General features: G+C 44.5%; 1 protein-coding gene across 4 annotated transcripts in view; it reads left to right on the top strand.

The window, feature by feature from the left end:
* Positions 1 to 12,210, top strand: part of LOC110528308 (sodium- and chloride-dependent GABA transporter 2) — a 30,282-nt gene that overhangs the window by 6,241 nt on the left and 11,831 nt on the right. For 3 of the 4 annotated variants that reach the window (XM_021610269.2, XM_021610267.2, XM_021610273.2), the window contains one exon: positions 155 to 295. In XM_021610269.2, coding sequence (XP_021465944.1) covers positions 155 to 295 — 141 coding nt within the window. Of the gene's footprint in view, positions 1 to 154; positions 296 to 10,834; positions 11,454 to 12,210 lie in introns of those variants that run through there. The other variant, XM_036983899.1, reaches the window with a different exon arrangement.

Raw genomic sequence — 12,210 nt, 5'->3', positions numbered from 1 at the left:
TCGGCTTGATGGGGGATATACACGGCCGTAACAACATTCCCTCAAAGCCAACCTCATCAGGGTGGAAAACACAAAACCTGCAAACAGGAAACTGTGTACATTTACATTTATATTTAAGTGCACTTAGATTTACATTAGTTTTGTTTATCCCCAGGGATTGGTTATGCCACCCAGGTGGTCATTGCGTATGCTGCAGTGTCATACATCATCATCCAGGCCTGGGCCTTCTTCTACTTGTTCTCCTCCTTCAGTGCCGAGGTGCCATGGGCCAGCTGCAGAAACCCCTGGAATACAGGTAATAACAGTAACATGGGTAATAACAGTCAATAACACAGGTAATAACAGCAACATGGGTAATAACAGTCAATAACACAGGTAATAACAGTTTGTAACATGGGCAATAGCAGTTACAATTATATGCATATTGACATATACAATAGGTCAATTACACAAGCAATGACAGGTAATAACAGGTGATAACACAAGTAATAACATGTAACAGTTAAAAAACGTGTATTAATAGTTAATAACATTAATACACAGCAAATAAGTTAATTACATAGGGAATAACAATTAACCCTAAAGGACAACACACACCACGATCTTCTTCGATCTTCTGTTCGTCTGCTGCTTGTTCGGCGTGGTTTGTTTTTGGGACCACCTGCTGATGGATGTCTGGCTGCCAACATTTTTGTACGATTCTATATGAGGAATCGGTTTGCACTCACTTTGCAAATTACATCCGGCACTCTGTTCAGAGGTGCTAAGTACTATCGGTTGGCAAAAGCTATTGGTGTGTCCGAGCCTTAAAAGTGGCAACATCTTTATATACTTAAAAGTGCCAACTCCAAATTGGTAATGATTGCGAAGAGACTGTCTGTCAAGCAGTAACACATTTTTATTTTATTAACCTTTTCACACCTTTATAGTCAAATGTGATGTATGCTTTTCATGTTTTAAGTTATTTTTGATCAATATCAATCATAAAAACTTGTCATAAACCTTTGTCTGTTATTCATTCAAAGTTTTGTGTTTCTCTGATACTGAGAGGCTGAGAAATTGGCGATTGAGTTAATCTGACATACTGGTGTGAACTAAGATGGCCGCCGATATGGCTGCCGCTGCCATATTAATCTTTTGACTCTTGACTTTGAATGCTATGGGTTATCAACTCGACTTGGTGGGGAGATATTCTGGAGGGTAAATATTTTGGTATTTATATTTTTGAGCAGAGGTGGCCACAGGTCCCAGAAGTGGGGGCAAAGTTTTATTCCCCTTGGGCCCAGAGTTTTTCCTTGATGGTAAACAGGTAAAACTTCAGAACCTAGTTGTAGCAGGGATTGACTTTAAAACCTCTTAAATGTAACTACATGTAATCTAATCCACGTAATCCCCGAAAGTAATTATTTATCATGGGGACCATAAACAAGTAATGCTGCACACTACAAGCAAGGTTAAAATCTCACCTTTCTGGTAAAAATAGTTATAAATTGATGAGGTGTAGTCACTTTTGAGGAACAGTATAAATATGATATTAATATGAAAATATGAAATATTTTCTATGACTTTTTCCTATTCAACAAAACTATGAATAAGGCTTGAAATGACAATTATGCTTTCTAAATATAGTATAAACAAATTATAAAACCATTAACTAAGATTTCACCTTTTTTATGTCATGACATTCCCTCTTGGGTGAGTGACACTTATAACTGTAAAATGCATAGTTGTATGTTTAGTGTTAAAGAAAATGTGCATATTTTCTAAAGGTCTCGCTTGATCAAAACATCTGCCCCCACCACTGTGAATGTCAGACAGCCCTAGCTTGGCTTCCTGAACTCGTTGGGAACTCACCTTTCATCTCATATTAATCTTGTCCATCTATGACAAGCAAGAAGTGTTTTTTGTTTAAAACCTATGAATTATTTTAGATTAATGGCTATAAATCGATCTCTGAATATGCTATAGGGATTAAACCACTCTCTCCTACTGCGCTACGATGTAAGATGTGCAGTCGTGTGTTTCGTCAGTGGCTGGTTGGTAACCTTTTATTTGATTTTTATTTATTAAGATCCAATAGCGACAGCTAGTCTTACTTTAGGGTTAATAACATATGTAATAGCAGTTAATAACACAGATAATAACAGTTAATAAGGCTAGCAGATACCCATAGACTTCCAGTCATTGTGCTAATGCTAGTTAGCATTGGCTCGCGAAACTAACTATAACTTACTTCATACTGGATGCAGAGACTTGATATACTCTGGGGAAGTATTGCCTCATTGCCAAAATCCTGAAGTTTCCCTTTAATAGACAAGTACAGCACAAGGATAGAACTACATACAATTAAAATAAGAATACACACTTTCCTAAATTTATGTTTAGCATTCCATACATCATGTTCTCATTATAACAGCAATGCTGCAGCCATTCATTTTCTTATGTATTGCTATCCTTCATTCTACTATTATAATTGCTTTGTCTGAGCATGTCCTGATATCCTAATCTCACAGCATCCTTGAATCCTGATATCCTAATCTCACAGCACTTGTTGTTCTGTAAACACCAGAGAGAATCTCACATCCGTATCCTTAGTTCTTCTGTTTTACGTCAATACTATGCATAATCATGTGATTCATAGATGCTACTGAATGCAAGTACACCACACACAAAAAACAAAATGGAAATGCAATAATCATGTCATGTGGAGTTTCACCAAAGTCATTAACTCCTGCTCCATTCCCCTGGCTTGAACAGAGCCACATGTCATATCGTATGGAGTAACACCAAAGTTTCACCCCTGCTATGTTCACCTGACGTGAATGCAGCAACCTTGAATTATAGGGAGGTGCACTTACGTTTAACACCTGCTATGTTCCCCTGACGTGAACGCAGCAACCTTGAATTATAGGGAGGTGCACTTAAGTTTCACCCCTGCTATGTTCCCCTGACGTGAATGCAGCAACCTTGAATTATAGGGAGGTGCACTTAAGTTTAACACCTGCTATGTTCCCCTGACGTGAATGCAGCAACCTTGAATTATAGGGAGGTGCACTTAAGTTTCACCCCTGCTATGTTCCCCTGACGTGAATGCAGCAACCTTGAATTATAGGGAGGTGCACTTAAGTTTCACACCTGCTATGTTCCCCTGACGTGAATGCAGCAACCTTGAATTATAGGGAGGTGCACTTAAGTTTCACCCCTGCTATGTTCCCCTGACGTGAATGCAGCAACCTTGAATTATAGGGAGGTGCACTTAAGTTTCACCCCTGCTATGTTCCCCTGACGTGAATGCAGCAACCTTGAATTATAGGGAGGTGCACTTAAGTTTCACCCCTGCTATGTTCCCCTGACGTGAATGCAGCAACCTTGAATTATAGGGAGGTGCACTTAAGTTTCACACCTGCTATGTTCCGCTGACGTGAATGCAGCAACCTTGAATTATAGGGAGGTGCACTTAAGTTTCACACCTGCTATGTTCCCCTGACGTGAACGCAGCAACGTTGAATCGTGTAGAGTTGCACCGTAATCAGATAAATTCCCTTGATGTGAATAAAGCTACCTTGTTTTGCTAAATTCCCCTGATGTGAATAAAGCTACCTTGTTTTGCTAAATTTCCCTGTTGTGATTATAGCTACCTTGTTTAACAATATTCCCCTGATGTGAATAAAGCTACTGTACCTTATTTCGCTAAATTCCTCTACCTTGTCAATATGAAAAATACACTTTTAAATGTATGATAAATACTCATTGATTCTTGAAGAATATAACTTATATATCCATCATGAGATTATAATTTTCTTTCTAATAGAACCCCAAATATAAGCTTGTTTTACTCCTTGTAAACAACACTGTATAGACTTAAACTGTCATTTTGATCACATGGATGGTCAGTCCTTTTTTTTTGCTTTTTGTTTTTAGTTTAGTTAAACTGTCACACTCCATGAGAACCAAAAATATAAGCTTATTTTACTCCAATGTTTGTAAACATTGTAAATGTAAACAAATACTGTATAGCCTCATAACATGGTTAAAACAGTATAAACCCAGGGTCGTTACACTACTCCCTCCTTTCAAAGAGCTCGTCCTCTCGCAATACTGTAAATTAAATATACACATTTTTGATAAGAGTATTATTAAAATTATAAATAATTTTAATAATACTCTTATCAAAAATGTGTATCTTTAATTTAATACCGTACCGTGTAACAAAATAGGGCTTTTGAGCCTGTTCTCATTTACGTTTGTGACAAAGCAGCTCATTTCTATCAAGTGACAGGGCTCTGTTATGAGCTTGTGTAAGCACCTGAGGCTGGTACCCTCTCTGCTTAAAGCATGTCACATACTGTACGCGCGTCTAAGTCGCTGAAATTGTCCAAATGGAATGTTGTTGAAAAGCCACAGGGGGTGGAAACTGTCTTCATGCAGTATGGTGTTCCGATCCATGCTTTTTCTGTAGATAGAAGTGTGTAAGTTGCTTTGGTCGTCCTTTGCGATTTTTCAGTCAATAAAGTTGATCTTGGTTTGATCACACTCCAAGCTCAGCTTCAGGTTTTCATTGGTTCAGTTATTTTATGCATGGAAATCCAACAGTTTCTGTTCAGAGTCAGAGAAGACAGAATCACTTCATCAATGTACCGGCCCCACCAGACAATCTTGTCTTGAAAGGAATTGGTGGCAAAGTATATAAACCAGTCCTCCCATAGTCCTAAAAACAAGTTAGCATTATTTGGTGCGAAGCAAGCTCCCAAAGCTATCCCCTTATCCTGTCTTCACAGTTGGTCCTGGAACAGGAAGACATTGTTATTTAGGGTCCACAGTGAGTTGCACAATACAATCACTAGGGGGCATCAGGTCACCAGGTCTTGACTCATTATAAAGCCTAAATGCCTTCATCATGGACTATGTTGCTGCATAAAGACTGTCCTGGATGTAGGAAGGTAATCCTGCAACAAAGGGTTTTTATTAAGAAATCCGCACATTTGGATGTTGATTCTGTTATAGAGTCATTTCCACTGATAATGGTCTGCCTTGTGAGTTTTAATTAATAAATGTTTTCTTTTAGTAGTATGTCAAAATATGGAAAACAGCATGCGCTGCTGCGCCTTCTTCACCACGCTGTCTGTGTGGGTGGACCAATTCAGTTTGTCCGTGATGTGTACGCCGAGGAACTCAAAACTTACTACCCTCTCCACTACTGTCCCGTCGATGTGGATAGGGGGGTGCTCCCTCTGCTGTCCACAATCATCTCCTTTGTTTTGTTGAGGTTGAGTGTGAGGTTATTTTCCTGACACCACACTCCGAGGGCCCTCACCTCCTCCCTGTAGGGCGTCTCGTCGTTGTTGGTAATCAAGCCTACCACTGTAGTGTCGTCTGCAAACTTGATGATTGAGTCGGTCGTGGGTGAACAGGGAGTACAGGAGAGGGCTCAGAACGCACCCTTGTGGGGCCCCAGTGTTGAGGATCAGCGGGGTGGAGATGTTGTTACCTACCCTCACCACCTGGTGGCGGCCCCTCAGGAAGTCCAGTACCCAGTTGCACAGGGTGGGGTCGAGACCCAGGGTCTCGAGCTTGATGATGAGTTTGGAGGGTACTATGGTGTTAAATGCTGAGCTGTAGTCGATGAACAGCATTCTCACATAGGTATTCCTCTTGTCCAGATGGGTTAGGGCAGTGTGGTTGCGATTGCGTCGTCTGTGGACATATTGGGGCGGTAAGCAAATTGGAGTGGGTCTAGGGTGTCAGGTAGGGTGGAGGTGATATGATCCTTGACTTGTCTCTTAAAGCACTTCATGATGACGGAAGTGAATGCTACGGGGCGGTAGTCTTTTAGCTCAGTTACCTTAGCTTTCTTGGGAACAGGAACAATGGTGGCCCTCTTGAAGCATGTGGGAACAGCAGACTGGGATAAGGCTTGATTGAATATGTCCGTAAATATGTCCGGGGATGCTGTCTGGGCCTGCAGCCTTGCGAGGGTTAACACGTTTAAATGTTTTATTCACGTCGGCTGCAGTGAAGGAGAGTCCACAGGTTTTGGTAGCGGGCTGTGTCAGTGGCACTGTATTGTCCTCAGAGCGAGCAAAGAAGTTGTTTAGTCTGTCTTGGAGCAAGACATCCTGGTCCGCGACGGGGCTGGTTTTCTTTTTGTAATCCGCTATTTACTGTAGACCCTGCCATATACCTCTTGTGTCTGAGCCGTTGAATTGCGACTCTACTTTGTCTCTATACTGAAGCTTAGCTTGTTTGATTGCCTTGCGGAGGGAATAGCTACACTGTTTGTATTCGGTCATGTTTCCGGTCACCTTGCTCTGGTTAAAAGCAGTGGTTCGCGCTTTCAGTTTCGTGCGAATGCTGCCATCAATCCACGGTTTCTGGTTTGGGAATGTTTTTAATAGTTGCTGTGGGTACGACATCGCTGATGCACTTGCTCACCGAATCAGCGTATTCATCAATGTTGTTGTTTGACGCCGTGCAGAACATATCCCAATCCACGTGATCGAAGCAATCTTGAAGCGTGGAATCAGATTGGTAGGACCAGCGTTGAACAGACCTGAGCACGGGTGCTTCCTGTTTTAGTCTCTGTCTCTAGGCTGGGAGAAACAAAATGGAGTCGTGGTCAGCTTTTCCAAAAGGAGGGCGGGGGAGGGCCTTATATGCATCATGGAAGTTAGAGTAACAATTATCCAGGGTTTTACCAGCCCTGGGAGCACAATCGATATGCTGATAGAATGTAGGGAGTCTTGTTTTCAGATTAGCCTTGTTAAAATCCCCAACTACAATGAATGCAGCCTCAGGATATGTGGTTTCCAGTTTACATAGAGTCAAATAAAGTTTGTTCAGGGCCATCTGTGTCTGCTTAGGGGGGAATATATGCGGCTGTGATTATAATCGAAGAGAATTCTCTTGGTAAATAATGCGGTCGACATTTGATTGTGAGGAATTCTAAGTCAGGTGAACAGAAGGACTTGAGTTCCTGTATGTTGTTATAATCACACCACGTCTCATTAATCATAAGGCATACGGCAGACAGAAACAAGCATCTTTCTGGTAAGAAGAGGGGCCGGGGGGGCCCCTCTTCTTACCAGAAAGATGCTTGTTTCTGTCGACACAATGCGTGAAGAAACCAGCTGGCTGTACCGACTCCGATAGCGTGTCTCGAGTGAGCCATGTTTACGTGAAGCAAAGAACGTTACAGTCTCTTATGTCTCTCTGGAAGAGTATGCTTACTTGGATTTCATCAACCTTGTTGTCAAGAGACTGGACATTGGCAGGTAGTATGCTCGGGAGCGGTGCGCGATGTGCCCGTCTCCGGAGCCTGACCAGAACACCGCTTCGTCTGCCCCTTTTACGGCGACGTTGTTTTGGTTCGCCGGCTGGGATCCGATCCATTGTCCTGGGTGGTGGGCAAAACAGAGGATCTGCTTTGGGGAAGTCATATTCCTGGTCGTAATGATGGTGAGTTGACGTTACTCTTATATCCAGTAATTCCTCCCGACTGTATGTAATAAAACCTAAGATTACCTGGGGTACCAATTTGGCAGCGATTACACCTTTGGCAGCGATTACAGCTTTGAGTCTTCTTTGGTAAGACGGTACAAGCTTGGCACACCTGTATTTAGAGAGTTTCTCTCATTCATCTCTGCAGAACCTCTGAAGCGCTGTCACGTTGGATGGGGACTGTCGCTGCACAGCTATTTTCAGGTCTCTCCAGAGATGTTCAATCGGGTTCAAGTCCGGGCTCTGGCTGGGCCACTCAAGGACATTCAGAGATGGTCCCGAAGCATTGGTCCTGAAGCATTGTCTTGACGGTGTGCTTTGGGTCATTGTCCTGTTGGAAGATGAACCTTTGCCCCAGTCTGAGGTCCTGAGCGCTCTGGAGCAGGTTTTCATCAAGGATCTTTCTGTACTTTGCTCCGTTTATTTTTCCCTCGATCCTGACTAGTCTCTGAGTCCCTGCCGCTGAAAAACATCCCCACACTATGATGCTGCCACCACCATGCATCACCATAGGGATGGTGCCAGGTTTCCTCCAGACCTGACACTTGGCATTCAAATCAAATCAAATGTATTTATTAAGCCCTTCTTACATCAGCTGATATCGCAAAGTGCTGTACAGAAACCCAGCCTAAAACCCCAAACAGTAAGCAATGCAGGTGTAGAAGCACGGTGGCTAGGAAAAACTCCTTAGACATGCCAGAACCTAGGAAGAAACCTAGAGAGGAACCGGGCTATGAGGGGTGGCCAGTCCTCTTCTGACTGTGCCGGGTTGAGATTATAACAGAACATGGCCAAGATGTTCAAATGTTCCTAGATGACCAGCAGGGTCAAATAATAATAATCACAGCGGTTGTCGAGGGTGCAACAGGTCAGCACCTCAGAAGTAAATGTCAGTTGGCTTTTCATAGCCGATCATTCAGAGTATCTCTACCGCTCATGCTGTCTCTAGAGAGTTGAATACAGCAGCTCTGGGACAGGTAGCACGTCTACCTGTCCCAGAGCAGTTGAACCTGGAGCAGCAGCACGGCTAGGTGGATTCGGAACAGCAAGGAGTCATCAGGCCAGGTAGTCTTGAGGCATGTTCCTAGGGCTCAGGTCCTTCGAGAGAGAAAGAAAGAAAGAAAGAGCGAGAGAGACAATTAGAGAGAGCATACTTAAATTCACACAGGACACCGGATAAGACAGGTGAAATACTCCAGATATAACAGACTGACCCTAGCCCCCGACAAATAAACTACTGCAGCATAAATACTGGAGGATGAGACAGGAAGGGTCGAGAGACACTGTGGCCCCATCCGACGATACCCCCGGACAGGGCCAAACAGGCCGGATATAACCCCACCCACTTTGCCAAAGCACAGCCCCCACACCACTAGAGGGATATCTTCAACCACCAACTTACCATCCTGAGACAAGGCCGAGTATAGCCCACAAAGATCTTCGCCACGGCACAACCCAAAGGGGGGGGCGCCAACCCAGACAGGAAGATCACGTCAGTGACTCAACCCACTCAAGTGACGCACCCCTCCTAGGGATGGCATGGAAGAGCACCAGTAAGCCAGTGACTCAGCCCCTGTAATAGCGTTAGAGGCAGAGAATCCCAGTGGAGAGTGAGGCCAAAGAGTTCAATATTGGTTTCATCAGACCAGAGAATCTTGTTTCTCATGGTCTGAGAGTCCTTTAGGTGCCCTTTGGCAAACTCCAAGCGGGCTGTCATTTGTCTTTTACTGAGGAGTGGCTTCCGTCTGGCCACTCTACCAAAAAGGCCTGATTGGTGGAGTGTTGCAGAAATGTTTGTCCTTCTGGAAGGTTCTCCCATCTCCAGAGAGGAACTCTGAAGCTCTGTCAGAGTGATCATCGGGTTCTTGGTAACCTCCCTGACCAAGGCCCTTCTCCCCCGATTGCTCAGTTTGGCCGGATGACCATCTCTAGGAAGAGTCCTGGTGTTTCCAAACTTCTTCCATTTATGAGTGATGGAGGCCACTGTGTTCTTGGGGACAGACATGTTTTGGTACCCTTCCCCAGATCTGTGCCTCGACACAATCCTGTCTCGGATCTCTACGGATAATTCCTTTGACCTCATGGCTCTGCCGTGCAGTGTGAACTGTGGGACCTTATATAGATAGGTGTGTGCCTTTACAAATCATGTTCAATCAATTGAATTCAACACAGGTGATCAATGGAAACAGGACGCACCTGAGCTCAATTTCGAGTCCCATAGCAAAGGGTCTGAATACTTATGTAAATAAGGTATTTCTGTTTTATATTTTTAACACATTTGCAAAAATGTATAAAAAACCTGCGTTCGCTATGTCATTATGGGGTATTGTATGTAGATCAATGAGGGGCAAAAAAAATATTTTATATTTAATCAATTTTAGAATAAGACTGTAACGTCACAACATTTTGGAATAGTCAAGGGGTCTGAATACTTTCCGAATGCACTGTATATAATCTGTTCTGACTTGTGCCAGTTGTTCTTTGGCACTTCTATAAATTTCACTGTCAGATTGTTTGGTAATTTTCCATTTGAAGGCTGTCTTGTTAAAAGTCAAACTGCCAAGCCTGTAGACCTATCTACTTGTACTATGATTATACTGATTTGGGTAGAGTGCACTAGAGACGTGGTTGTTGCACTAGGAAAATATATTCTTTACAGTCCTTTTTCAGCTGTTAATACAATTTACTCAATAATTATGTGTTTACAATACATTGCATTACTTACATCAAAATATAGTACATAAATAGCAACTATCTGTCACATCTGCTCCTGCAACGCCCTCTACTGCTCATTCTGTGTCTCCTTGACCTGCCGCCACTCCCCCAGTACTCTCTCCCTCTCTCTCGCTGTGTGTGTGTGTGTGTGATTGTGTGGGCGGAGACAGGCGTGCTGGAGTTAGAGCAGATCCCCACCAGCTGCAACCTGTTCCATAATCAAGACCTCTACAAAACTCAGCCCTACCACTTCCACGCTGCCAGATCGTAATCTCTGCTCAGTCTGGAGGGCTCTGTAACCCCCTTCATCGTGTGGACTGACCATAAATACCTGTCCTACATACAGACCGCCAAACATCTGAACTCCCAGCAAGCCAGGTGGGCCTTGTTCTTCGGTAGATTCAATTTCACGCTCACTTATTTACCCTGTCCGAAGAATACCAAGCCTGATGCCCTATCTTGCCATTTCACCACCGACAACATGGGTAGCGAGCCAGAAGCAATTGTGCCATCCACCTGCATTGTTGCCGCCGTCACCTGGAGATCGAGTCCCATATCCGCCAGGCTCAGCAGAACCAGCCTGACCCGGGTAACGGTCCTAGTAATGCTCTGTTTGTTCCAGATTGTGTTTGCTCTGATGTTCTTCAGTGGGGCCATTCTACCCACCTCACCTGTCACCCTGGTATGAACCGGAGCCTCGTGTTCCTGCGTCAGCGCTTTTGATGGCCCACCATGGAGGGAGATGTCCGGGGAGTTTGTCTCAGCCTGTTTGGTTTGTGCCCGGAACAAAACCTCCACTAAACCCACTTCCGGTCTGCTCCACCCTCTGGACTTCGTCACTGGCCTTCCCCCATCGAACGGTAACTCCGTCATCCTCACCATTATTGATAGGTTTTCCAAAATGGCTCACTTCATTCCCCTCTCCAAGCTACCGTCCTCCAGGGAGATTGCGGACCTGTTAGTACCCCGTGTGTTTTGTCTGCATGGCATCCCCACTGACATCGTTTCCGACAGAGGACCCCAGTTTACTTCCCAGGTATGCAGATTCTTCTGTTCAGCTCTTGGTATCAATGTCAGTCTTTCTTCTGGATATCACCCCCAGACCAACGGCCAGACCGAACGGGCCAATCAAGAGATGGAGACTGCCCTACGCTGCGTGACTTCTGCTAACCCTTCCCCCTGGAGCGCTCAGCTACCCTGGGTTGAATATACTCACAACACCCTCACCAACGCCTCATCAGGTATGTCACCCTTCGTGTGTGCTCTGGGTTACCAACTCCCCTTGTTCCCCGCCCAAGAGGTTGAGGTTGCGGTTCCCTCTGTCCAGGACCATCTGCGCCATTGTCACCCAACCTGGAGGAAGGCTTTGGCTGCCCTTCTTCGTGGTCCGACAGGACCCAGTCCCAAGCCAACCTTTGCAGGGCCTTAGCTCCAGTCCCACGTCTGTCTCCAGTCCCACGTCTAATCTGTCCTGGATTCCCCACTCTACTACTCCCTTAGATTCCCCTCCGGACCTCCTTACCCTGTCTCAACCCCTCTCGCTCCTGCCTCAGCCTCCGCACCTGGTTTCCAGAAACCCGCCTGAGCTTCCCCTGACCTCCACTCCATCTCCCCCTGTCAATAAATACCTTGGTTATTTCATCCCAGTCTCCTCGTCTGAGTCTTGGATTTCCCTCTTCCACTCCACTTAACACTATCTAGTTCCAGTACAGACCAAGTGGTGCTTGTTTTGATTGTATTAGGTTAGTGTCATTATTAGCTTGTTTTACCACTTCACTTGTAAGTAGTAAGTATCAGATACAAAAGGGTGGGGGAGGTAGTTTGTAGTTTATGATGTTACCCTGATCCACTGAGTCCGCTAGATCGCATTACAGGACGTGTGTGATAATATAGACTACCACTGTAATCTTAACTGTTTCCCCAAGTTCTCAAAGGGCGCAATATGTTCTGATGTATTTCTAAGCCAAGTTTGAGCTCCCACTGAGCTGCTCATGCTGT

The sequence above is a fragment of the Oncorhynchus mykiss genome, chromosome 7 (genome assembly GCF_013265735.2).
Source record: "Oncorhynchus mykiss isolate Arlee chromosome 7, USDA_OmykA_1.1, whole genome shotgun sequence".
NCBI classification, from domain to species: domain Eukaryota; kingdom Metazoa; phylum Chordata; class Actinopteri; order Salmoniformes; family Salmonidae; genus Oncorhynchus; species Oncorhynchus mykiss.
This window is presented reverse-complemented; position numbering and strand designations above follow the sequence as displayed.